Source organism: Mytilus galloprovincialis, chromosome 3, assembly GCF_965363235.1.
Source record: "Mytilus galloprovincialis chromosome 3, xbMytGall1.hap1.1, whole genome shotgun sequence".
Classification (NCBI taxonomy): Eukaryota; Metazoa; Mollusca; class Bivalvia; order Mytilida; family Mytilidae; genus Mytilus; species Mytilus galloprovincialis.
This window is the reverse complement of record NC_134840.1, coordinates 41,303,563-41,330,697: the sequence shown is the minus strand read 5'-3', so window position 1 is coordinate 41,330,697 and position 27,135 is coordinate 41,303,563. Positions and strand designations below refer to the sequence as shown.

The following is a 27,135-nucleotide window of genomic DNA, read 5'->3' as shown; positions in this document are numbered from 1 at the left end:
AAAAAATAAAGGAAGGTATGTTTCCTCCATAATGTGATACAAATATAACAAAGTTATTTAGCCATGCTTATCATAGAAATTTTCTTAATTCAGGAAGAAATTAGATTATCGTTATCCACCTCATACAATCTCACAGAGGGAGGGATGAATTTGAACGTAACAGCAAAAGTAAACAACGCCATCTATCGGCAATATTTAGCGCACCTGTTTAATTTGCTTCTTTGTCCATAGAAAGCGTCACCCGTCACTTGTGTATTTTCAAATTCGATAAGAGGCGCAGTAATGGAATCTTTAAAAAGAACAGCAGAGGAAGCAGATTCTCTTCTCGAAGGTGTCAAGGCTTTGATTGTAGATATTGAGGGTACAACAACGCCTATCGACTTTGTAAAGGTAAAGTAACGCTATTAAATCGTTAGCCATGCACAGTGATGCATCTTCCGCATAGCACCGGCATGCTATCTGAGTATCTCTGCAGTCGTGTTTCGTTGATGTTTTTTTTTAATAATACAATGTATTATTGTGATTCAGCTCTGGCTCGGGACTATGTTTAAAAGCGATGAACCTAATTAAAAAAAATATTGAATCTCAAATTTGAAATTTGAAAAAAATAAGTGCGGGGAAAATATAAAAACACATTTGTAAATACGACATCGGAAGCAGATTAACGTTTTACCAAAGTACATGAATAAAAATGTCAAAGGAAATGACATGTTTATGCTGTTGAATTAAGCAATGCATCTAAACCGACGCCATACAAATAAACAATATTTAGTGTGTGTGTTTGAATGCCTGATATGTGTATACAACAGTAACAACTTTTAAAATAGAGTTATCTCTCTTTTATTGTAATCTTCTACTAATTCAACTAATCAATCAATAGGCAAAGCAATGTGATCATTTTTTAATAGAATTTTAACAAAGTTATCTTTGAAACAGTAAGCGTGAAATTTGCGTTTTAGAATAATATATACATGTGCATATGAATGTTTACTTTTTTTCCTTAAAAAAAACTGACTAAGTTGGCACATTGGATTAATAAAAAATATGACTATTTTGCAATTTGCTGACTTTTTTGACAGCTTCCTCCACCAATAAAAACTGACCGCCACGAAATAACCCCAAAACAGAGCTTAAAAGTGGCGTTAAAACACCATTAAACAAATCAAATTATTTTTGTGCATCTATAATATTTACAATGCATAGTAATAAAAGAAAACGTTTGGTTAAATACAATGACTGATTGATTGGTGGTGAACACCACTTTCAGCACTTTTGTGCTATTTCATTGTGGTCAGTTTATATTGTTGGAGGAATTCAGAGTGCTCTAAAGAGAACCACAACCTTCCCAGTTATTGACAGTAATACATGTATGTACATGTCTAAATAGCAATCATTCCACTGAGTCCAAGAAACCAAGTTACTTTGTTAATTAAAATGACTGATTTATACCAATTTGGAAAATATGAAACTAAAAAAAGGTACAGCTCTTTTATTTTGTCAGGCATGAACATTTGCAGTTGAACTACATGTATTCACTTTTAGAAATGGAATATATTGCAAGTCTGATGGTATAATTGATGATAAATTTGTAAAAAATAAAATTGTATAAACAAAATTTAAATATTGCATGGCATGTTATGTAGTTTATTGAATATTGACTCTAAATAAAACTTTGAATCTTGAATGTACTTTATTTTGATTTTACATTGATAAGCTGATATTGTCATTGTAGGAGACACTTTTCCCATATGTCAGTGAAAATGTAGAGGAATATTTAACAAAAAATTATGATGAAGAGGAAACAAAGAAAGACATTCAGGCCTTGAGAGAATTGGTAAGTCATTAAAGTAGTTTGTGTCTGATGTGGAAAAATCAGTTTCAAAGAAAGTACGAAGTGGAGTAGTTATATATGAAATCAGTGTGTCAAATATGCCCCTTGAAGTAAAACTTTACACCAAGAAATGTTGGTAACAGCTGACTTTTGGTATGTATAAACTTATGAATACTTTGTAGTATATGCACCCTTTAGTGCTTAATCACCCTCTGTTGTATGCTAGCTGGCAGGCACAATGGTTGTGTCATTGTAACATAACAACAAGGTGAGCATTATATAATGCATGCACTATTAGCACCCGAAGTGTGGGGTTCCAGCTAGTGCTACCAATCAATTTGTTTTCTACATGTGTAAATATGTTTTCTCTGTTGTTATTTAAATGTACCTTTACTCTGTTTTCAGATCTACCAAATATTTATTTGCATTTTAAGTGCAATTACTTTTCTTTTCAACTTGTAATTTTTTTGGTCTCATACCCCATGGCTTTACTTTAACAACAAGTAACTTTTTAATTAACCAATACAAGTTGTTTTGAAATTGAGGTGGGTATATATTAGGTAATTTTGGAAATATAAAGAATTGACTATTCATACAGATTTTACCTCTGGATAATTTTTATTTTTTCTGGTTAAATTACCTGAAACAATTTTAAAAAAATGCTGTTGAAGTAATGCCATTGACTCCTGTTCATTGTTATTTTAGGTGTGTTATCGGTCTGTTGACTCTTTGACTTTTTCTTTTGTTCTATTAGACTTATCTGTTACGTTATTAATTAAAGAAAATTTTCATTGGCTCAGTCAGGGTTCTCTGTAAGGTGTCTCAGATTCCATGAAGATAATTTAAAATATGTCTTAACTCACCATTTTCAAAGCTTGTGAGTCCAAAGATGCATTAAGATTGAAACATTTTGCATAAACTGAACACACATCATTTTATACCAAAATTTTAAAAGTAATCTAAATTTAATACCATTTCATTGCTCTATTACATTTAGGTCATGTAGACTAAAATAACAAATTATATTGCAATACAATATTTCCTTCTAACTTATGTTTATACTTTTGGACTGAGCAAGGGAAAACCGTGATTAATTTGTATATTGTCTCCCTTTGATTACTTTATGTAGGAATAAAAACAAGAGCGTTTTTTTTTTTATCATGATAAAGGGGTAGCTATCAACCAGATAAAATCATTTGTAGATTAATAATCTAGAATGGGCCATGGATGTCAATAACTTATAAAAATAATTTTAAAATGTCCTTTATAAGAAGAAGAATATTTATAGCAAGAAAATATAACATATATGTTTAATTTGTTTTTACGACATCACAAATAGTTGAAAGTGTATGGCAAATTCATGATACTGAAATACAATGCATATAGATATTTTTCAGTATTATTGCAATACTGAAATAACAAAAATTTTGCTTCATATGAAACATATACATTGTGCATGTTGTGTGTAGCTTTTCATATCTATATGAAACTTCCATTGTTTTGATATGTCCTATTTATGAAGTACTCAAGATTTTTTATTTTTGTTGACATAGGCAGCAAAAGACAAAGAAGAAAAATGTGAAGGAGTTGTAGAGATACCAGCATCAGATGGGGAAAAGACAGATATTATTAAAGCTGTAGTGGCTAATGTAAAATGGCAGATGGACAAAGATAGGAAATCTACAGCACTAAAAGCCTTACAAGGACACATCTGGAGGGAAGGATATGAACAAGAAAAACTAAAAGCAGAGTATGTATACAAAATCAGTATAGCTACATATCAATCTTACCTGTCAGTAGAATCTGTATGCAACATATATGCAAAAAAAATTATTTTAAACTGGTAAAGTCATATTGAGAAAAAAAAAACAATTATGGATGTAAAAAGATTAATTGGTATAATACGCAAAATTTTAAGTAGACAGATAATGTCACGGCCATGTTTCTTTGTCTCATGGTTGAGTTATATAGTGTCTGTCAACTTCAGTCATGGTACCTATACTGCTGTGTGATGTCCTAGCATGTAGAATAAGATGCTATAGAGAGAAAAGGGGTCACTGCTGCATGTAAATGATTTTAAAGGTAAAAATAGTCAAGAGACAAAAACTCTTGAGAGATGGTAACAATTAATAATTCACTTGGCCAGGATGTATGTCATCCTCTTAGTTCAATGGTAAACTTTAAAGTGTCATAAATGTTGTTGACAATAATTTATAAAAACCATCAAAATTGTACATGCTGTATTGTGAAACATTGCGTAATTGTTTAAATATTGTACATGGAATATTCTTAATTCAAACTGTTTATTTTTTCATATAGTACATGTATTGTTAGTTAGAAGTTAACCTGTTTATTGTAGATTGTTTGAAGATGTAGGACCAAATCTTCAACAGATAGTAGAAATAGGAATAGCTGTGTATGTGTTCTCATCAGGGAGTGTAGAAAGTCAGAAACTTCTCTTTGCCAATACAGATGATGGCAACTTGTTAGAGGTATTTATCTTACCATTATAGGCCTTGTTTGTTAAAGCACTTCAAGCTTGATTATGAATAACATTGTATGGGGTATACCTGTAAACCAATGATACATCCAACAGATGGTATTTGGACATGAATGTTGAGTGTTGGCAGTGATTTTGCTAGCGCTCGTCACTTTCGTATTTTACGAAAGGGTTTTCTCATTGACGAAAATATTTCAAATCCATTTCGTCACTTTAATTTTGAAAGTGTAAAAAAAAAATTCGCAATAAAAATTATAAATCTACCTGTCTTCATGTTTTTTACAAGTTTATGACCTCCAGGTAATTAACACTTTCAACAGGTGTTACAAGTTGTGATTACAACTAATCCGCTTATCGCCATCGGATGGGTCACTAATCCGTTAATTATTAATAAACCCCATAATTGAATGACCATCATAATTATTTTCCCCAGGAAAATCAGTCTGTCGCCATTTCAACAATAAGGAGTATAGTTTCGTCATTTAATCAAATATGTAACAACCCGGACAGTTCGCATTTGAATTTCAATATTTCTCAAACGATCACAATCTGAAGTTCGTTTGTCGTAGATTCGTCATTCGAAGACATTTTCGTCATATTTGATTTAAATTTTCATCAAAAACTTTCGGCAATTTCCATTTAAAATAAAGAACTTTAATGTGTTTATTCAAAACTTTCACGAGTTAAACTGGTGCTTCCTGTATTGTGTTCTACGCATGCGTGAAAGTATTCCTTTGACTATTTATAGACATTTAAAAACGTAAAATAGGAAATCATTCAGAATCAATTAAACGAGAGAGACAAATATATATCTCTTACTAAAGGAATTTAAATCGAAAAATGACAATTTTCTGATGAATCCGGACTCGTTTTGATTTTAATATCCACGTGCCACTTCCCGTTTTCGTTTCATCTTATAACCGAAAGTAAAAAACGTGTTCTATTGTTGATTTGTTTACAACCTCCTTTCAGTCATTATAATAGTTCCAAAAAGGATTTTACACATTTCCAACTTGATAGAAATGATTTCCAAATATCGATTTAGATCTTTTATAATGATAATGATTATGCAGTGAAATAATCATTGCAAGTTAATTTCTGCGGTGATTCCTTGTTTAAAAAAAAATAGAATCCAACTTTTGTTGATCAGGAATGACCCCTGGAACAAACTCAGAAGAGAAAGTGTGAATTAAATTTCTGGATTCCATGTCAGAATCTTTCATAATAATGGCCAATACAGTCAAATCATACAATAACTGCCAATCATGCTGGTGCCTCAATCCCTTAAAATCTGACAAAGTCAAAAGATGAAGCTAGTAATATACATCATTGATCCCTTGCTTTTACACAAAATAAGGTTAATTTTAATAGCGCGAAAAAGTGACTAAAGCCCTCAAAATCCTAGCTTAAACCCCGGTGTTGGATGTATGGTGTATAATTTTTAACAAAGTTGATTTCAAACTACATAGACTAAATTTATTGATTTGAAAATGGTCATTTATAACATGTATTATTATCTAAACTGACATAAAGTGTCCATTGATATAGCATTTGTATTTCCCTTGATTCATATTCATTTCTTCTTTATCTTTATTGACATTATTTGATGATGTTTATTGTGCTCATGTACCTGTAATTTTACATCTTAGTATAAACATCTGTAGACAAATGTTGTTGCCATTCTTTCTGAAATTGATGTGTGTTTTTTTCTTCATATTTAGCTTTTCACTGGTTTCTATGATACAACGACAGGATCTAAAACAGACAAAACAAGTTACACTAAAATAGCAGAGGATATAGATGCTGAACCAGAAGAAATATTATTCTTAACAGATACTCCAGATGGTGAGATATTACATTTTGTATTTTATTCATTTACAAATAGATAAAATAACAGCTGTGAGTCACTCACAGTTTAAAATATAATAAAGATAGACACAGATAGAATCAAAATAAACCTGCAACAGTCACTGACACAATTTCTGAAATTGAACAGGCATGTTAACATAATACTTTATACAGATTATATTCAACTCTTCCCTGAAATGTGTCTATCATAAAGGGAAGTAAGAACAGATGATACTGTGAAAATCAAAACAATAATATGAAAATCAAGGGAAAAACATTGTGATAGAGTCAACTTTAAAATAGAACTAAACACATCTACATTTCAAAGTTGAATTTTTTATTTGAAGGAGACAATAGCTAGATTTAAGAAAAACTATAAATTATTTGTTGTGAGCATTTATGACTGTAATTTACACCAAGTTCTCAGATTCTAAGCTAAGTTATATATCTCAAACTTTAGTAAATGTGGATGAAGGTTACTACCCAACAAAAAAAAGCTGATAATTAAGTTTATCGCTATTTTGTGCGTTTGTCCTTTGATCTTATTTTGTGATAATTTTTCATATGCTACTCGCTTGAGATGGAAAATTATCGCTTGAAACTAATCAGGCACGTGGCGTTGATAATGAAATTGACAACGTCGTCATAGGTAAAATAGCGATAATCTATAAATGTATGCAAGAAACAAATAAATCAAGCAAATCTCATGACACAAGTTGACAAACTATGAGTTGTAAAACTAACTAACTAATGTACTTATAAATATGAATTCACTGGTTATTCAGTGACTAGTACACAGGGATACTTGGCCAACTGCTGTAGGTCGAGTTATTTGTCATAACAGCAAAGAAAAGTACAATAAAAAAAAATTTTAGATAGAAAAAAAGGACAAACTTGTTTGTAAAAAAAAAAAAAATTGCAAATATTATATTTGATAAAAAAAAAAATAGAACTTGAAACATGCTGATTTGAAATAAATAATACCTACATTCCAAAATAATGTTTAGAAAGCATAATAATTTACTTCTTGATGTTTTATGTTTACAGAAGCTGCAGCAGCTGTGAAGGCAGGTTTACGTAGCGCAATAGTTGTGAGAGAAGGAAATGCTGAACTATCAAATGAAGTTTTCCAGAATTATTTGGTGATAGAATCATTCAATGAACTATTTGGTGATGACGATGAGGAAGATTTCAAAAGAATAGCAGGAGACAATGGTGAGGTAGATGATGATGAAGATGGAGAGGAAGATGATTTGGATGGAGAGGATGATGATGAAGATGATGTTCCCGAAGATGACGATGATGAGGATGATGCATAAACTTGACAATGTTATGAATGTGTGTGACCAAATGAAATTGAAATCATATGTTACAGAATGTTGTTTTAATTGTTTCATTTGGATCTAATGTTAATTTATACTGTTAGTGATACTTTTACATATCTCAATTACAATTACACATGTTTGATTTGTAAAGAATGCAAGTATCATATTAACCAAATGTGTAATTTTAATTGATTTCTACACATTTTTTTGCATTCATTACTGTGTTGGTGTACGTTCTTGACTATGAAGCAGTAACTGTTTGTTGGTGTACGTTCTAAACTATAAGCTGTTACTGTTTCTGTTTTATAAATCTATAAACCCACTAAATGATCTCAGACAGGATTTTCATATCTCTAAAATTGAAATCTAATGAAACAATGCAAACACAGGTTCATGATTGTGACAATGCTCATTACTCAGACAACAATTAAAATCAGGAAATATTTCAAGGCAGAGAGGTTGAATGTTGTTGTATAAATGTTGAATTGCTAGATATTTGGATATTTTATTTTCAGAGCAGCACATTTTCTCTCATTTTGTAATCTGATGGAAGGGTAAATTTTTTGAAACTCTCAGATTTTTGTTTAACCTAACCTTACATTATTTTAGTACATAAAAAGTGAACGCATGAGTTGATTCTGTTATCATTTATCCATAAGGTATATAGCAAATGATTGTTGGTTCTCGTCATTTGACATTTGTATGTGATGACATAAGCATATAGAGATAAACAATGTTACACACAACTAATCATCATGTCAGAAAGAGAGTTCCATCCTTCATTCAATTGTGCACATGTATGACAGTTTTATGCCAATCTCTATTGGACATTGATGCAGTGGCAATATGCAGAATATGGGAGGGTTTATAAATAAGTTATTACTTTGTGTTTAATGAAACTGTTTAGTTGGGAAGGGTTGTAAATGATGAGTTCAAAGTTTGTACAGTTTTTCTGCAAGTGTTCAGAAACATAACATATAAGATGTTTTTTGTTAACTTGCAATATTTTATTCTGTGTATTCATATTTGGATACCATTTGTTCTATAATATTATTTTTGTAGGGAATTTTGTAAAGATTTTAGAAGAATGTTATATTGTGTGTGTGTTTGTTTATACAAGTTTTTATAAGTGTTAGTGTTCATTTGTACAGACTACTTACATGTAGACCATAAGAATTTCTCGAAACCATTAGCAAAGTGGAATAGGCAAGCATAGTTTACATTATATACATATTTTAGCAGAACTTTTAAATGGCAGTTTTATGTAATGTCTGAAAAATTTGCAGTTACATTTTTACATTTTGCATGGTTTAAAATAACTTTATAAATATTGTCATTTTGTAAATAATACAAGCAGCCATTTCTTGAAAGTCATTCAGGCAACCTTGGAAGTGTTGTTCCATTTTGATAATACATGTAATTCTAAATTTTATTATTTTACCATTTTTATATTGCTTTTCTATGAAATACTTTTTAAACATATATTAATGATCTCTCTAGAAATAACATCTCAATAAGCATATGTTTTCAGACATTTGAAAATTTTATTAATTTGTATTCTGAAGATGTTCTTCATTGTACAAATCATTATCATTCTCAGTAAAAAGTAGTTTTCATATTATTTGCCTTGTTGATTTTTTATTTGCCACAGGCGACCTCAAAACCTAAACTTGCACATTACTTGAAATGACAAACACAGGCATATAAAAAGAGATGGAAAGGATAAATGGATTATCTGAAAAAGGGCTCTTCTTTCCCTGTTCTCTTTACAATAGAACAGAGGGGTTGCAAGAGCATTACATCACACTTAAAATTGTAAAGTAAATTATATTTTAAACTCTGGGGGCCATCTTGGATTATGATTCATCTACAAAGTAACAACACTTTGTCAGCACCTCATTAGAAACATTTGTGTTGTGTTTGGTTTCATTCTATTCAGTGGTTCTCTAGAAGAAAACAGGTGTATGAATTTCCCATAATGTCCTATGTTAAACTTACTCCACCTGCTGGCAGCCATCTTGGATGGCAAATCAGCTACAAAGTAACAACACTCAAAAGAAACATTCATACTTTTTGGCCTTGAATGTTTGTCCCTAATATTTTATTAACTATGTATTTGCATTCAGGTATCACAGATCAAATTTATTCGTTCATATTGTGTTAATTTACGTTTTTTATTGATTGAGTTGAGCCTTCCAATTGATATTTTATCGAGTGTTTTTCCTATATTGTGATGTTATACTATTGTTTCAGAAAAAGGGAGAAGGTTTGGTACCATTAAAACGTTTAATCCTACTGCAAATGTTTGCACCTGTCCTAAGTCAGGAATCTGATGTAATTGATACGTGTTTCTCGTTTCTCGTTTTCTTTATATAGATTAGACCGTTGGTTTTCCCTTTTAAATGGTTTTACACTAGTATAAATTTTGGGGCCCTTTATAGCTTGTTGTTCAGTGTGAGCCAAGGCTCCGTGTTAAAGGCCGTACATTGACCTATAATGGTTTACTTTTATAAATTGTTATTTGGATGGAGAGTTGTCTCATTGGCACTCACACCACATCTTCCTATAGCCATGTTTAGTTAAAACCCATTCAGCGGTTTTCTAGAAAGACATTTTCCTAAGGGTCCTTGGTTAAACTAGGTCCCCTGTTGGCCACCAACTTGGTTGATTGATTCGCTACAAAGAAACAACACTTGGTTAGTACCTCATAAGAAACATTTATGCCATGTTTGGTTACATTCCATAAAGTGGTTCTTCATAAGAAGACTGTTGTATGTATTTCACATAAGGTGTTACAATAAGTTTCCACTGGCAACAATGTTGGATGATGGATTGGCTACAAAGAAACAACACTTGGTCAGTACCTCACCAGGAACATTCATGTTATGTTTGGTTTCATTCCATTCAGTGGTTCTCTAAAAGAAGACTGACATTTGTATGTATTTTCCATAGGGTCTATGCTAAACTAAGTCCCCCGCTATCTTGGATGATAGATTGGCTTTCAAGTAATAACACTTGGTCAGCACCTCATAAGGAACATTCTGGTGTTTGGTTTCTTTCCATCAGGAGGTTCTCTAAAAGAAGACATTTTTTTGTATTTTCCATATGGTCCTATGTTGAACTAAGTCAACTGCTGACTGCTATCTTGGATGATGTATCGGCTTTCAAGTAATAACACTTGGTCAGCACCTCATAAGGAACATTCATGTCGTGTTTGGTTTCATTCTATTCAATGGTTCTCTTAAAAAAGAGATGTATGTATTTCCAATAGGGTCCTATATTAAACTAAGTCCCCCGCTGGTCGCTATCTTGGATGAATGATCGGCTTTAAAGTAACAATTTTGTCATGTTTTATCTCATTCAATTTAGTTGTTCTCTAAAAGAAGACATTTGTATGTATTTCCAATAGGGTCCTATGTTAAACTTAGTCCCCCGTTGTCCGCTATCATGGATTATGAATCAGCTTCAAAGTACCAACACTTGGTCAGTACCTCATAAGAAACACCCATGTCATGTTTGGTTACATTCCATTCAGTGGTTTTTCATAACAAGAAGACTATTGTATGTATTGGCCATAGGGCCCTATGTTAAAAGAAGTCCCCCTCTGGTGTCTGTCTTGGATGATGGATCAGCTACCAAAGCAACACCACTTGGTCAGCAACTCAAAAGAAATTCATACCATGTTTGGTTTCCTAGAAAAGATATTTCCCTACGGGTCCTGTGTTAAACTAGATTCAAAGTTGGCCACTATCTTGGTTGATGGATTCACTACAAAGTAATAACACTTGGTCAGTACCTCATAAGGAACATTTATGCTATGTAGGTTGCATTCCATAGAGTGGTTCTTCAAAAGAAGACTGTTGTATGTATTTCACATAAGGTGTTACAATAAGTATCTCCCTAGCAGCAATGTTGGATGATTGATTGGCTACAGAGAAACAACACTTGGTCAGTACCTCATAAAGAACATTCATGTCCTGTTTGGTTTCTATTACATCCAGACGTTGTCTAAGAGAAGACATTTGTATGTATTTTCCATAGGGTCCTATGTTAAACTATTAATGTCCCCGCAGGTCAATTTCTTGAATGATGGATCGGCTTTAAAGTAATATTTGGTCGGCGCCTCATAAGGAACATTCATGTCGCGTTTTATTTCATTCCATTCAATGGTTCTCTAAAAGAAGACATTTGTATGTATTTCCAATGGAGTCCTATGTTAAACTAAGTCCCCCACTGGCTGCTATCTTGGATGATAGAACAGCTTTAAAGTACCAACACTTGGTCCGGGGGCAGATCCAGCCATTTTAAAAGGGGGAGGGGGTCCCAACCCAGGATAAAAGAGGGTTCCAACTATATGTCCCCATTCAAATGCATTGATCGGCCAAAAAAAAAGGGGGCTTCAACCCCCGGAACCCCCCTGAATCCGCCAATGTGGTTAGAGACTCATAAGAAACACCCATGTCATGTTTGGGTACATTCCATTAAGTGTTTTTTCTTAAGTAGACTTGTATGTATTGGCCATAGGGTGCTATGTCTTGGATGATGGATCGGCTACCAAAGCAACAACTCTTGGTCAGCAACTCATTTAAGAAACATACATTCCATGGCTGTTTTCATTCCAATCAGGTGGTTCTCTATAAGAAGACATTTGTATGTATTCCATAGGGTCCTGTGTTAAACGAGGTCCCCCAATGGTGGCCATCTTGGATGATGGATCAGCTACATATAACAACACTTCGTCAGCACCTGGTAAGGGTCATTCATACCATGATTGGTTTCCTTTCATTCAATGGTTCTCTAGAAAAAGACATGTATATGTATTGTCAATAGGGTCCTATTTTAAACAAAGTCCCCTGCTGGTGTCTATCTTGGATAATGGCTCGCCTACAAAATTACAACACTTGGGTCAGTCAGTACCTCATAAGAAACATTCATGCCATGTTTTATTTCATTCCAATTAGTGGTTCTCTCTAATAGAGAAGACATTTGAATGTATTTTCCAAAGGGTCATGTGTTAAACTAAGCCCCCCTCTGGTGGCCATCTTGTGTGATGGGTCGGCTTCAACGCAAAGATACTTGATCAGCACCTCATAAGGAACATTCATGCCATGTTTGGTTTCATTCAATTTTTTATTCAGTGGTTCTTTAAAAGAATACATTTGTAAGTATTGTCCATAGGGAGCTATGCTAAACGAAGTCTCCGCTGGCAGCCATCTTCAAAGGCTTCAAAGTAACACCACTTCGTCAGGAACATTCAAGCCATATGGTTTCATTCCAATCACTGGTTCTCTACATGAAGACATTGATATGTATTGTCCAAAGTGTCATATGTTAAACGTAGTCCCCAACTGGTGCCATCTTGGATGATGGATCAGCTACAAAGTAGCAACACTTGGTCAGCACCTCATATGGAAGATTCGTGCCATGTTTGTTTTTATTCCATTCCATTCTCTAGAAGAAGTTCAAAATGTAAAAAAAATTAACGTTGACGACGGACGCTAAGTGAAGAGAAAAGCTCACTTTGCCCTTTGGTCCAGGTAAGCTAACAATGCCACAGACCAAAATGTACATTTTTGTTGATAATGTTCACTATAGTCTAGGAAATTAGATAAAATCATTCTAAAAGTAAATTTACATGTTTCACTTTTGTTTTTTTTTTTTTGTCTCTCCTGCAATGAAAGATGCAGATGACGAGACTTAGTTGTTGCGTTTCAATAGGTTGCAGCTTTGTCAACAATTGTGAAGTTTTCTGCTTAAGATCGTTTAATAGTAACTACTTTTTATAGAACACTGATATATAAAGTTGCATCATTTTTAGTTCATATCAGTTTGAGGCCCATATTCCAGGTTTATGGTCCAGCAACTTTGATTTAATTAACTATGCAAATGTCTTTTTTTCAGATTTTTTTGCAGATAAGCCAGACATATCTTTGTGTCAACAGTTGTTGTTCCTGATCTTTGGTGTTTTATCAAAACTGCCTTCGAACAAATAAAGAACAGAGAAAGACCCCTCCCCCTAAAAAAATGAAAATAATAATAATAGCTGCTTAGATATAAAGAATTACTGCAAAAATTAAAGAATTTAGTACATATATGCTGATTACGAAAAAGAACAATGTCCGGAATACAGTTATCAAGTAATTACAGAATAATCATTTTTTCAAAGATAAAGAATAATCATTATGAAGGAAAAAGTTAAAGAATACAAAATTAAAGAATCCACATCCATCCCCTCATTTAAGTCTGCCGCATTCCATTAATTACAAAATAAAATTGAGAATGGAAATGGGGAATGTGCCAAAGAGACAACAACCCGACCATAGAAAAAAACAACAGCAGAAGGTCACCAACAGGTCTTCAATCAGTGGCGGATGCAGGAATTTTCGAAAGGGGGGTGCTAGCCCAGGGCAAAGGGGGGGTGCAGGGGGGGTGCAAACATATGTCCCGATTCAAATGCATTGATCGGCCAAAATAAAGGGGGGGTGCGGACCCCCGGAACCCCCCCTCTGGATCCGCCACTGTCAATGTAGCGAGAAATTCCCGCACCCTGAGGCGTCCTTCAGCTGGACCCTAAACAAATATATACTAGTTCAGTGATAATGAACGCCATACTAATTTCCAAATTGTACACAAGAAACTAAAATTAAAATAAGACAAGACTAACAAAGGCCAGAGGCTCCTGACTTGGGACAGGCGCAAAAATGCGGCGGAGTTAAACATGTTTGTGAGATCTCAACCCTCCCCCTATACCTCTAGCCAATGTAGAAAAGTAAACGCATAACAATACGCACATTAAAATTCAGTCGAAGAGATGTCCGAGTCTGATGTCAGAAGATGTAATCAAAGAAAATAAACAAAATGACAATAATACATAAATAACAACAGACTACTAGCAGTTAACTGACATGCCAGCTCCAGACTTCAATTAAACTGACTGAAAGATTATGATTTCATCATATGAACATCAGGTACAATCCTTCCCGTTAGGGGTTTAGTATCATACCATCATAACATATATGAGAAGAACATAACCCGTGTCATGCCAACAACTGGTTTTTTAATAAATGTGTTTAGTTCCGATGCAAAGACCCTATAAGTGAATCAATATTAACGCTAAAATATGCAGTCTTTAATGACCTGACAACAGTATCGTAACTATATCCCTTCTTAATAAGTCTATTCAAAGGTTTTGTTAGTTTTTGAGGTGAATACTGACACCTTTGTGCTTTATAAAGAATGTTTCCATAAAAAATTGGATGTGAAATACCTGAACGTATAAGAAGTCTGCATGTTGAGCTATATTTACGAATGATGTCCTTATACCGATGATAAAATTTAGTAAATGTTTTGACTAGTTTGTGATATCGAAAACCCTGGTGTAATAATTTTTCAGTAATACATAAATTTCTCTCGTTAAAATCTAAAACATTGTTACATACACGAGCGAATCGTACAAGTTGAGATATATAAACACCGTAAGATGGTGACAAGGGAACGTCACCATCTAAAAATGGATAATTAACGATAGGAAATGAAAAATCATCTCTTTTATCATAAATTTTAGTATTCAGCTTTCCGTTAGTGATATAGATATCAAGATCGAGGAAAGGACAGTGGTCATTGTTAGTATTAGCTTTATTTAAAGTAAGTTCAGCAGGATAAATTTCTTTAATATACATACTGAAGTCGTCATTATTGAGAGCCAAAATATCATCCAAATATCTAAAAGTATTGTTAAATTTTTGTATCAAATGTTGTTTCGATTGCTTTGCTAATTTTAATCATAAATTGTAACTCATAGCAATAAAAAAACAGGTCCGCAATAAGTGGTGCACAGTTAGTCCCCATTGGAATTCCGATAATCTGACGATATACGGAATTCCCAAAGCGAACAAAAATGTTATCTAGTAAAAATTCAAGGGCATATATAGTATCAAAGCATGTCCAATTGACATAGTTTTTTTGTTTATTGCTACTAAAAAATGACCTAAAAGAGTTTGAACATATATATTCACATTCTGACTTTTTAAATGCCCATTTAATTAGGTGTGTGAATTTTTTCTTAATGAGAATGTGAGACAATGTGGTATACAGGGTAGAAAAATCAAAACTTTGAACAGCTTCAAAATCACCAATATAAGCATGCAATTTATCAAGTACTTCCAACGAGTTCTTTACACTCCAAAAGTAATTAATTCCACTATTTTCGAAGGCCTTATTTGAACAATTAAAAGATTGACACAGATGTTCGGTTGAGAACAAAACTTAACAACTGAAGGGATAACTTCAGCTTCCCAATTGTGATCTTTCAATTTCTATGTAGCAGCATTCCTTCGCAATGTATTATCTAAGGCCCGAAATATCCTGAGCCTAAATCCTTCGATTGGAAACACAACTTCAAAGATACTGATGGATTTAGTAGAAGATTATGTCAGGCAGTGGGTTAAATGCGAGAAAGAAGACATAGGTTCTCTTTTCGGATGGACTATGGCTGTGAGGTGACTTGACGTTGATACAGATCAGTATTAAGAAACTGAATGTGTCTATCATTTTCCATGCTACATCAGTCTTTAAAGACCAAAGTGTTGCAAAACAAATATGTTGTCCTCAGAGATGAAGCCCACAAACAACATCGTTTTTGTTTGTAAATAACATTTCTTAAACTGCTTGATAAATTCATTTGATATTTAGAATTTACTTGGCAACAACTGTCAAGTTCACACAATATATACCCAACGACACTTACTTAAAAGGAAATCCTGGATAAATATAGGTCTGTTATTTGTTCCTTTCGAATTTCAACCAATGATGGAAGAACTGGATCTTCCATCACTGTATTAGGTACCTAAACTACACAAGTGTCCTTACAAACCACGTATTTTGCTGGGCCTTTCATGCAAGTGCTAAACGAAACCTCTTTCTGAATAATTTAAGTAACATCAGCTTCATCAGGTATCAAAGCCTGGCTTCAGCGTTATCATGAAACTAAATATTCTAGAGATGGCGTAAATCAGATGTGGATTCTAAAAAAATCAAAAGAACTTTTAGAGTACATACAATATAAGACTTTTTCCATAGTATGGAAGTATTGAATTTCTCAAATTTACACCAGTATTCTCCATTCCAAACTAAATAAACTGCAAATTAAAAGAGTTGGTCCTGTTTTTGTTTTTTTTTAAAGAATGGCTGGCCAACGTAGATACTATAGTACACAAATCTTGTCTAAGGGAGGGATACATTCTATTTTATAAAATTTTACTCAAGCAAGTAATTTTCTGAAACAGACTTTATCGAAGAGAGGCGAAAGATACCAGACTGGGAGGGACATCATCGGCAGACTAATAAGTCGAAAACAAACAGAAAAGCCATGACTAAAAAAGAGAGAGACAAACAAATAATAGTACACAAAACACAACATAGAAAACTGAAGACTGATACATTATCAAGATGATTTATTTCTTGATTGACAACATATTTGTTAATTTTTGTGGTCAGGTTTTTCAACAAAAAATCAGCATTCCCATGGACACAAACTGTGTCCCTCTTCTTGGAGACTTGTTATTGTCCGGTAAATATTCAATTTTATTATTTTTATATCTAATGATTAGATTAAGTCTCCATTAAAGTAGATCAAAATACATACACCCTTCTCTAATATGCCAAATGGTCGATATTATAGAAAGTGATTTGAAAAAAAAACCATAAATAAATGTATTGTTTTGCTTTAAAATATTAGAATAATACTGGACCAATTATAATTATTGTATACGATAATCATTTGCACTACAGATACGTCTGTATATTTAATTAGTCTAATAATTGGATTAGTACAGTGATAAAATAAGTGCCAAAGTGATTGAAAAATGAGTGTCTAATAATAAACCAACCAACTTGATGGTTAATTGAAAAGACTAGCTGTCATCTTGTTGTTTGATTATGTTATTTTCTGTAGATTAAAGGATCGTAAATTATATAGGGGAATGTTGGTTGTTGCCTAAAAAAGAACAAACAGTAAAACTCAGTGTATATGTAGGACTCTAAAGTGCGATGGTACTCTAAAGTGCGATGGTCACGCTAAAGTACGATGGTCTACGCTAAAGTGCGATGGTGTCAGACGCTAAAGTGCGATGGTTGTTTGTTTTTTAACTGCGATCAGAAATCACGCTAAAGTGCGATGGTATGACACGCTAAAGTCCGATGGTATAACGGGAATGTGGTTTAGGCAATGGTTTTCGTTTTTTTGCTGACGTCCTATAACATTTTCGTTTATTGTTTTAATGATGTGTCAAGTCGAAGTCTTTCTCTTTTGAATTGTTTTACACTTGTCATTCTATACATTGTAACCCTATATAGCTAGTTACGGCATGGACCAAAGCTTTACGTTGACGGCCGTATGATTATTAGCTGCATACATGACATGAACAGCATTTGGGATTGGATGGATAGTTTATTCTACATCTTCTTATGTTTATTTAAAGTACGATAGTTGTCCAAAAGGTGTAATGGTTACACTGTAATATAGTTAGTACATTCGGAATTTAGTGGAAGTCGTTTTTCAGCAATAAAATAATATGTTATAAGACAATGCCCCGTGTTAAAGGTCATACTTAAAGTTGCACATTTCAATGACATTAGGTCGAAGATAGATAGTTGTCGTATTGACAATCATATACACATCTGTTTATTAGGTTGCAGTCTAATTGACGTATATTTATTATTTAACAGAAATAACAAACCATATAGTATTTTTTTTTGTATTGAATAATTCAATTAGAAAGTGACTGTTTTAATTACAATGACAAAATCCCCATATAGCAAATTAAACTGTGAAGAAAATTTATGTATATATATTAGCTTAAATTTTTCCAAACCCCAACCATTCTACATAAGTCTTATAAAATATAATTTTCATTATAGTTCCCGATGTATTTATAGCACTCTTAACTAATAATTATAAGTAATTTTAATTTGAGACCATTTTAATTCTTATTTGTAAATATATGCAGTTGTCTCTTAACATTTTCTTACAACCCAGCATATATGAATTATTATATATCTTTTAAAACTTTATGATGACAATCCTATGGATTAATTATGATATTTATCATTTAGTGATTATTATAACCAAATTCAGTCATCTGTATATAATTATTTGTTTCCTTATGTTTTAAGGTGTACATAGTTGCTAAAACTATACCCTTTGGGTAGTGCTCCACAATTAATGGAGGAATATACAAGAAACTGAACTGAACTGATTAAAGTTATTTCTACAATTTCACAAATTAAGTTAACCTCTTCCAGCAACGACCAAAAATTCCAGATTGTGCATGATTATTTGTTTTTCTCTTTTTGTCTTTCTTTTCTCGTGTAATCAAAATCCTTAATCTGGACAAACATTCTCGTCATAATGCTGTCGAACGTTGCTAACGTCGATGCATGTATTTGCAGAAAAACGCACTTTAAATAGCGTATCAAACCATCGTACTTTAGCGTAGGCCATCGAACTTTAGCGTGACCATCGCATTTTAGCGTCCCCATCGCACTTTAGAGTCCTACATATATATTGGTTCATGTAGCACTATAATATAGATTTCTAGAGATACAGTCTCTGTTTTTTTTAATAGAACATAAAAAATGGATAGAATATTTACGAGGGTTAAGAGCGACGTACTATTGCGTTTCTATAAAAGTGAAATAAAGCTATTTTCAAGGTTATAAAAGGTATGTAAATGTAATATTACCAAAACGACTTAGTACATTGCCGAAACGTCTTAATTATTTCCTCAAATCTGGAGGGACATAATTAGTTCCCATTGGAAAACCAACATTCAATGTGATATGAGAACAAGACCACTGATGCAATTCTGTTTAATCATTTTTAGAAAAACTATGTTAATAAATCATAAATTTGGGTCAAAAGATCCTAAATTGGTTCCACATTTTTTGGTTCATAAAAGTACAAAAATTAGATGGATAAAGGGAAACAACTCCAATTAAAAAAATCGATAGTCACGTCCACGAGAATTGAACGGTATCAACAGAAAATGGCTTCCAATGTGAAAGCGAAAATTGTTACTCACAGTTTTAATGAGTTTTAGTCCCAATTCTTGAAACAATGACTTGAAAGATGAATGTACTAGCTTGACTTGCCCCAAATTTAAAGATATATTATGGGGTCTCATGTGATAGACATCCTGCGCCAAGGAATCTGGGCATCAGTCACAGGAGGCTGGTTCTACGACCCTCATCAAAGCATCTTTTCCAATACATTTCATTTGTATCTATGGATGTCATTACTTGTATTCCCACTAATTCTTCATCTTGTAAGTTTAAAGATTAGAAACAAAAGCTAATACACATCTAAAAAGTAATAGCAAAGAGATAACAAGTACTTCCTGCTATATAAATCACAGTATGTTGATTGTTTTTCTGTAACTGAAAATGAAGTAGAATTTTTATAGTCTGAGTTACCTGCCATGATTATACAAAACATGGACATCAAGGACATAAATACCTGTAACTTGCAAATTTTTCACCTGAATCTATTTTTTTCTAAATAATTTACTATTAATAATTTCTTCACAGGTTTTTAATCAACTTTTAATTACAACTAAACATGCTAAAAACATACATGTATGATACACTGTAAAATGGTTTTATTTTTAGTCATTACTAGACATCACAGACATAATTGAGCGCTCCTTCTCTTGTGAATATCTATATTGGTTTTAATTGTATTAAAGTTAGCATAGTTTTGTCAATTATGTCAAAAATTATTTCTTAAATCTATATTGTACTGTAGTCGCCGTCAGCTGAAATTCGTAGCGGTTATCGGTAAAAATAATCTAAACTATCAATCGCGTTCATTCGAGATATAGTTTTTCACATTCCATTCATAAATCGCAAAAAGAAAAACCACTACTGACCTACCTTTTAAGTGATCGCACTGTAATAATCCTGACCTTCACATTTTCCAGAATATTTTCCATTGTAATTCCGCCATCTTCGTTTCTATGAGGATCATTTGTTTACATATGACATTCGTCACTGTACGCAGTTTCCTGAAATGTTCCTTTCATTGATGTGATAAGGTTTCCCGCGCTTTATGCAAATTTTATGAAATTGAACTCCACGGAAACACTTCCGGTAAAAACAATGGCTGATTCCACCATTCAAAATCGTCTATGAAAAAGTGAAGGTCAGGATTATTACAGTGCGATCACTTAAAAGGTAGGTCAGTAGTGGTTTTTCTTTTTGCGATTTATGAATGGAATGTGAAAAACTATATCTCGAGTGAACGCGATTGATAGTTTAGATTAGTTTTACTGATAACCGCCACGAATTTCAGCTGACGGCGACTATAGTACATGAAATGTATTCATAATTTGAAAGGTACAATTTGTATAAGGATTACATGTATATAAAACTTTTTTCCTTCACTTTTATCACAAGTACTAAGAATTTAAAGTTTTGATGGTTTTAAATTTGTGTTTTCTGTTTAGACATTAGAACCATCCCTGGTAGTATGGACAATATATTGCTGTGTAATTGGAGCTATATTTACCATCATCAAGATATTCAACTTTAGAATACATCACATGTTTGATACTAGTGAAGTTATAGAAGACAAATCAGACAAAAATGAAGAGGAAAACAAAGAAAACAAACCAGCAGTTGTTGGGTTTGTAATATTATATATAATCATAAATGTCACAGTCATTTCAAGTTGTTGTTAGTGAATTTCTTCAAACTAAAAGGTTTTGAATATATGAATAAGAAGATTTGTTATGATTTACCAATCAGACAATTCTCTGTCCAAGTCTCATTGTTTAAAAAGTTATTTTTTTTTTAAGTAAAATTAAAAAAAATCACCATGTTCACTATCACTGCATATCTTTGCCTCTTTATAAAGAAATTGTAGATATTGAGACCTAGAAGAGCTCTGGTTGGCATATATTTGACCTGATTATGTTCTTTTCATACGAAATTTCAGTATTCTCTACAGTTGTCACCCCTTCTTTATATTTATTCTTCTATTTGAAAAATGATTTGCATTTTTATAGATCTAGCAGTAATTCGGTACCAGTACAGATGTCCATAGAAGGAGAGGCAATAGAAATGGCAACAATACGACGAATTGATGATATAAATATTACTCCATCTGATCCTAGTAATTCAAGTGAAGAGAAAAATAGTCAGGTTGAAGTTAATCTAATCAATAAACAAGGTAAACTGTTTATACAAAAATATTCTACTCAGGTGTCAAATTTAAGCTTTTTGTTCACTGGCCAGCTGGACCAGTTGACTGAAATATCTAGATTCGGCTCCATATCTACTGGACCTGCAAAAATGACATTCATTTGACAAACACTTATATAAATGATAGATGTTCATTTTTATTTTATTTTTATCTTTTTTAATTCCTAACTCCTTCCAAAATTTTGACATATTGTGAAGGATGCTCACCCGAGATATTAATTAACTTGATCAATTGTAATACTTATTACCCCCTAGTACCGTGTAATTGATTTGCAAGTAAATGTGTTTGGTATGCCGGATCACTCACCGATGCAAATTCTATTGGTCTTGGAACACCAAACCACCGCTAATTTCGATCCCTGTCTACTGGTTAAAGTTAACAACTGACTCAATAAACATAGCATTTAATGATCACATTCTTTCTGTTACTATTTGATATGATAAACACCTTCAAAAATTGTAAACTGTCTGACACAAATTTGATTTTAATTTTATACTTTGTTTATAGTTATAAATTTTGACATATTTTGTAAGGACAATCTGACACGGATTATCATTGTGTCCCAGGAAGTTTGAAATTGAAGAAGTTGCATTCATCTTGCTTTTGATATGATGATGATGATGATGATGATGAGTATAATATACAAAATAGTTGTGTTTGTCTATTCCAGTTAAAGGCAGCCAGGCTCCCTTGGCTGAACATGAAACTGACAGTATAGATCAACAACAAGAGGAATCATTAAAACAAATTCATGACTTCGGAACAATCAGTTCAAAAGGTAACAAACATACATGTTTGTAAACACAAAACAATAAAGGATAGTGATATTGTTCCTTAGGAAAATATGTCTTTTCATTAAAAAAAACTAAAAAAAAAAGCTTTGTTATTTAAAGGCTTAAGTAGAAAATACATGTGAAATGACAAAGATTTGTCATAAGCCTTTTACAAATACATTTATTGATGTTCTTTTGTCTTTTGAAAACCATTTATCGATCATAAGATAGTTATTTCACTATATGCATGTAGCTGTGAGAAAAACATGTTTTTGATTTATCAGAATTGTTTTGAATACTTTCATTTTGTATTCTATTACAGAGGACAGTTCTGACAAAGATTTAGCAGGAGGAAGTCAGATTACTACAACAGCTCATGTAGAAATAAATCATCACATTTCTGACGGCGAATTAGAGGATGGAGAAATCAAAGCTGTCAATCATAAACATGAGGATTCAGATTCAGATATGACTCCTCATGGAAAACACAGGATTAAAAAGAGACGTAAAGCTGTCAGACGCGCTCAGAGTGATGTCGAAAGAGGTGAATACTATCGTGAAAGACCAAGACAAAACAGATCTAACATGTCACTTCCTCAAGGAACAAAATTATCGGAAGTAAAAATTGATATTAATGATGAAATTGCTAGTGGTAATATGTTTAGACCTAAAAGTGAGTGTATCATAAGACAAAGAAAACATAGTAGACCGAATTGTGAGATGATGATTGTAGAATTAGAGTCAAGTCCAAAACATGCAAGAAGAGATGATATCTCAGAAAAAATGGATACTGAAAATGAAGCTGACAAACCAAAGTACAGAAGAAGTATGTCCCAAGATGGTACATTCATGCCTTTTAAACCAAAAGCTTTTTCAGCAGGCTGTGGTTTAGATTTAAAATCACATTCAATTAAAAACGACGCAAAAGACAGTAGTAGAACTAAAGACTGTGAAGAAGAAAAAGGAAGCAAAATATCTAAAGACAAACAATCAACATCTAAAACTAAACAGTCAAGTTCAAATGATGTACCAAAGAAAGAGAAAACATATAAAAAGAAATCAAGACCTAATAGTGCAGGCGATATCCATAAAATTCATGTAGATAAACTTGAGTCAGGAAAAATTAGTAAACCCAAAGACCTACCTTTAATTCATAAACATTCACAAAAGGTGAAGGACAATGATGGTTCTTCTCAGAAAAGCAGTACTGTGGGACTTGATTGGTTGTTTAGTACTGACAGTGATTCTGTTTCATCTGGTGAAGGTAAGGTTGGGGATTATAAGGCCTTTGAAAAACAACTGGGATTAATATGCTATAAAATTATGAAAGACACATTACATTTATATGACCAACTATAACATTTAAGAATTGAATGCTTCTTTTTGTAACTTTATTGGGGTGTAAAAGCATTGACCGAAGTACATTTTGTATGAAGCGTGGAAGCGCTTCATTCTAAAAATGTGCGCACGGTCAACACTTTTACAACCCTATGAAGTTACAAAAAGAAGCATTTAATACTTATAATTACATTTTTTAGCTAGGATGAAAACACAAATTTTATAAAAGAAAATATTTAATTCACCTGTGCACTTTATTATGGGACCTCGTGTTATCCTGAATGATAAGTTTTATTTGGTAATGCAATTGCTTAAGGAATAACACGTGATGTGCAGTTAGCCAATCGGAATAAAGTATTATAAGGAAACATACATGTAATGTAATTATTTCTTGATGCTAGATAATTCTATTTGCCTAATTTACAGTATTACAAATGTAAGTATTGAAAATAAATAAGCCAAAAAAAGCTAATATCTTTCATTTTGTAATTAAAATAGAAATTGGCTGTCTTTTATAAAAAATATAGAATGTTTAAATTAAAATTTCAGTTGAAATAGGTTCACACAGAGATCACTTCATGTCTGATACCTCAAGTACAATGACTAATGAAGGAGACAGTATAATTGATACTAGTCCACAATTTCCTGTCAAGTATGAAGTCCTGAAGGAGACAGACATGCCTACTCCAAGTACACTTAGTGCTGATGAACTTGAGAAAATTAAGCAAGGAGCCATGCATAAACGGCCTGATACACCTACTCCTAGTTCACCTAGTGCTGATGAACTTGAAATGATGAGACAACAAGGTGCCATACCAAAGAGGCCGTCAGCTAGGCCACTTCCTCCCATACCAAAACCTACACCTGCAGGTAAGAAGGGAGATGTTTCTTTCTACCTATCTTTTGATTTTATCCTTGTAGTAAATGAATTATAGTGCCCTTTTTTGTAAAAGCAAAAATATCATTTAATTTCCATAGTTTCTGTAAAGAATCCATATAAGACATTATTTTCAGCCTTTTGATGTACACATTATTTACAGTAAAACTTCTATTAAGATAGATATAAACAACAGAAAAACATTTATGAAAAAGGAACTTGAAACTGATTATTTACTGATTGAATTACTTTCAGTTTTGCAACTCTTTTAGAAATATAGTTTTTGTTTGTTTGGATAACAGTGGTCCATGCAGGTATATTGTGTGTTGGGGGGGGGGGGGGGGGGGGTATAATGAACAGTGGTCCATGCAGGTATAATGTGTGGGAGGTATAATGATCTATAATGTGTTGTTCAACACTAATTTTACAGGTATGAGATCTACAAGTGCATATCCCTGTATGTAATACATGTCACATGTTTATAATTATTTTAGATGAGAGTGCTGCAGGAAGTCCATCTTCTGGAGAGTTACCAGATCCTGAAGACTTTAGACGGAAGATCATGGAGATCCTCAGTGATACGTCAGATAATCCAGAACAAATGAAGAAACTTTTCAAAGTTGTTATTGAAGCCAAAGGTGTGTTTGATTTTCTTTTATTTGAATAAAAAGAAAAAAATCCTTTTTGATACTTGCAATTTCTTGAATTCATAGGTAATATATCATGTACATGTATGTGTAGCTTTAAATAAAAGCTAAAATTAATTGCTGAAATATGTTTAAAACCACTTCAAAATCCACTACACAGAATAAATAATAAGACACATGGTAATGTTTTCAATGAAAACTATTGAAAGAAGAAATTTAGGCATTTGAATGACTTTCATTTAAATAATTTTAATTATTAAAAAATGTAAAATCTTCTATAATTATATACTTATTACATCAATATTTATTACAGGGAGATCAGGAAGTAGAGATGGAAACAGTCCTCGACGAGACAGAACTGCTAGTAAGAATGGCTAAGTAACTTATTATGTACTGATAGGTATCAAAAAATCATCCAGCAGCAGATATTTAATGAATTTTTCATGGCTTTTGAATTTATTTATTCATAAAAAAAACCAACTATGTACATTCAGAGATACATGCTTGTATTTTTGAATAAAAATCATTCTAATGATCAGCTGAGGCTGAAAATGGATATTTGGGAAGGAAGTTAGTTTATAACACATTTTAATCTAATCATAAGTGTCTTTACATTCAGTGTAATATATTTCATGCATGAAGGATTAGCAAAAATTAACACTATTTGTGGATCCCAGCAGTTGTTGGGCTAGGTTTAATGAACATACATGTTATTACTTCTTCTTGAAAATAAAAAAGTAATTAGGTTTGGTATGCAATTTTTGGAATACGATTGCTTTCAAGCAATCTGTAGACTTTTACCATTGGCTCAGGGCAATGCCCTCACGTCAACCATTTTATTCTTAACATTAAGGAACATCACAGATTCTTATGATTGTCTTGCTTTAAAAGGTAAAATCAAACAAAGGGATTGAACTTAAACAACTTTCCTATAATGTTCTTTTCATAATCTGTGTGTTTGATAATTCCCTTGACTTATATGCGTGATTTTAACAACACGGAAAATCAGAATTAAGCAGTATTTATATTTAGTGTTTTTATAAATTTAGAAACACGTCAGAGGGAATTCCCCAGTTTTGATAAAAATGCGAGAGTTTTCTAAATTCCGATTAATCTATTTCTGCCATATAAGAACTGAAGTGGAGTTTTTCTTGTATGTTACCGTTATGAAACTGATATTTGAGATTGTACTTCTATAAAGAAATAGAGAATCATCTAGGTAGTTTAATTTAACTCCAGGATTTGTTTTGGTAATTATGTGCATGCGTATAGATTTCTTGACTTCAAGGGGTATTAGATTGAATGGTTGCTCTGGATTCCCCACTCAATTAGTTAATTTATAACTCATTGGATCTTTTCTATGTATGTCTGCTATTGAGGGTTATTGTTGTTGCATAATTTTAAATCATATGGGGATAATGCATCATTTAAATTAAAATAAATGTAGTCCACACCCCTTCAGGCGAAATAGGGTCTTCCATATTATCGTTTCACGTTGTCTCCCTTCCGGAAGTAACTTCCGTGAATTCTGAATCAAAAACAACTCGTCGAGTATTTGCTTGTTCTGTCGATAAACGTCGTATTTTATTAAAAACGATCGCAATTTAAACCAAGGAATGTGTACGGAAAGGAGTCATGATCACTGACCCCAAGGAAATTAGATATTTAAGGCCTAAATTAAAATATTGTTTGTTTGCCCTTTTCCGACCCTATGTTTTGAAACAGGGTAGGTAGGT

General features: G+C 32.7%; 2 protein-coding genes across 3 annotated transcripts in view; both read left to right on the top strand.

Annotated features, from left to right (window-relative positions):
- The first annotated feature begins 182 nt into the window (after positions 1-182).
- On the top strand, positions 183-9,125 carry LOC143067948 (enolase-phosphatase E1-like). The gene is made up of 6 exons (XM_076241612.1): positions 183-390; positions 1,733-1,834; positions 3,385-3,581; positions 4,191-4,323; positions 6,053-6,176; positions 7,227-9,125. The coding sequence occupies exons 1-6, from the start codon at positions 283-285 to the stop codon at positions 7,496-7,498; spliced, it is 936 nt and encodes a 311-aa protein (XP_076097727.1). The 5' UTR covers positions 183-282; the 3' UTR covers positions 7,499-9,125.
- Positions 9,126-19,522: 10,397 nt separating this feature from the next.
- LOC143067944 (pecanex-like protein 1) overlaps positions 19,523-27,135 on the top strand; it is a 44,602-nt gene continuing 36,989 nt past the window's right edge. For both annotated transcript variants that reach the window (XM_076241593.1, XM_076241592.1), the window contains exons 1-8: positions 19,523-19,827; positions 21,007-21,185; positions 21,568-21,731; positions 22,435-22,542; positions 22,860-23,801; positions 24,425-24,745; positions 25,247-25,390; positions 25,713-25,763. In XM_076241593.1, coding sequence (XP_076097708.1) covers positions 19,675-19,827; positions 21,007-21,185; positions 21,568-21,731; positions 22,435-22,542; positions 22,860-23,801; positions 24,425-24,745; positions 25,247-25,390; positions 25,713-25,763 — 2,062 coding nt within the window. In that variant the 5' untranslated portion in view covers positions 19,523-19,674. The remainder of the gene's footprint in view (positions 19,828-21,006; positions 21,186-21,567; positions 21,732-22,434; positions 22,543-22,859; positions 23,802-24,424; positions 24,746-25,246; positions 25,391-25,712; positions 25,764-27,135) is intronic.

Excerpts from the sequence above, each read along its gene's own strand:
- LOC143067948 (XM_076241612.1), top strand. The coding sequence starts at position 283 with ATGGAATCTTTAAAAAGAACAGCAGAGGAAGCAGATTCTCTTCTCGAA. Across the intron at positions 3,582-4,190 it reads CAAGAAAAACTAAAAGCAGA|ATTGTTTGAAGATGTAGGAC; the intron begins GTATGTATACAA and ends TGTTTATTGTAG. Across the intron at positions 6,177-7,226 it reads CTTAACAGATACTCCAGATG|AAGCTGCAGCAGCTGTGAAG; the intron begins GTGAGATATTAC and ends TTATGTTTACAG.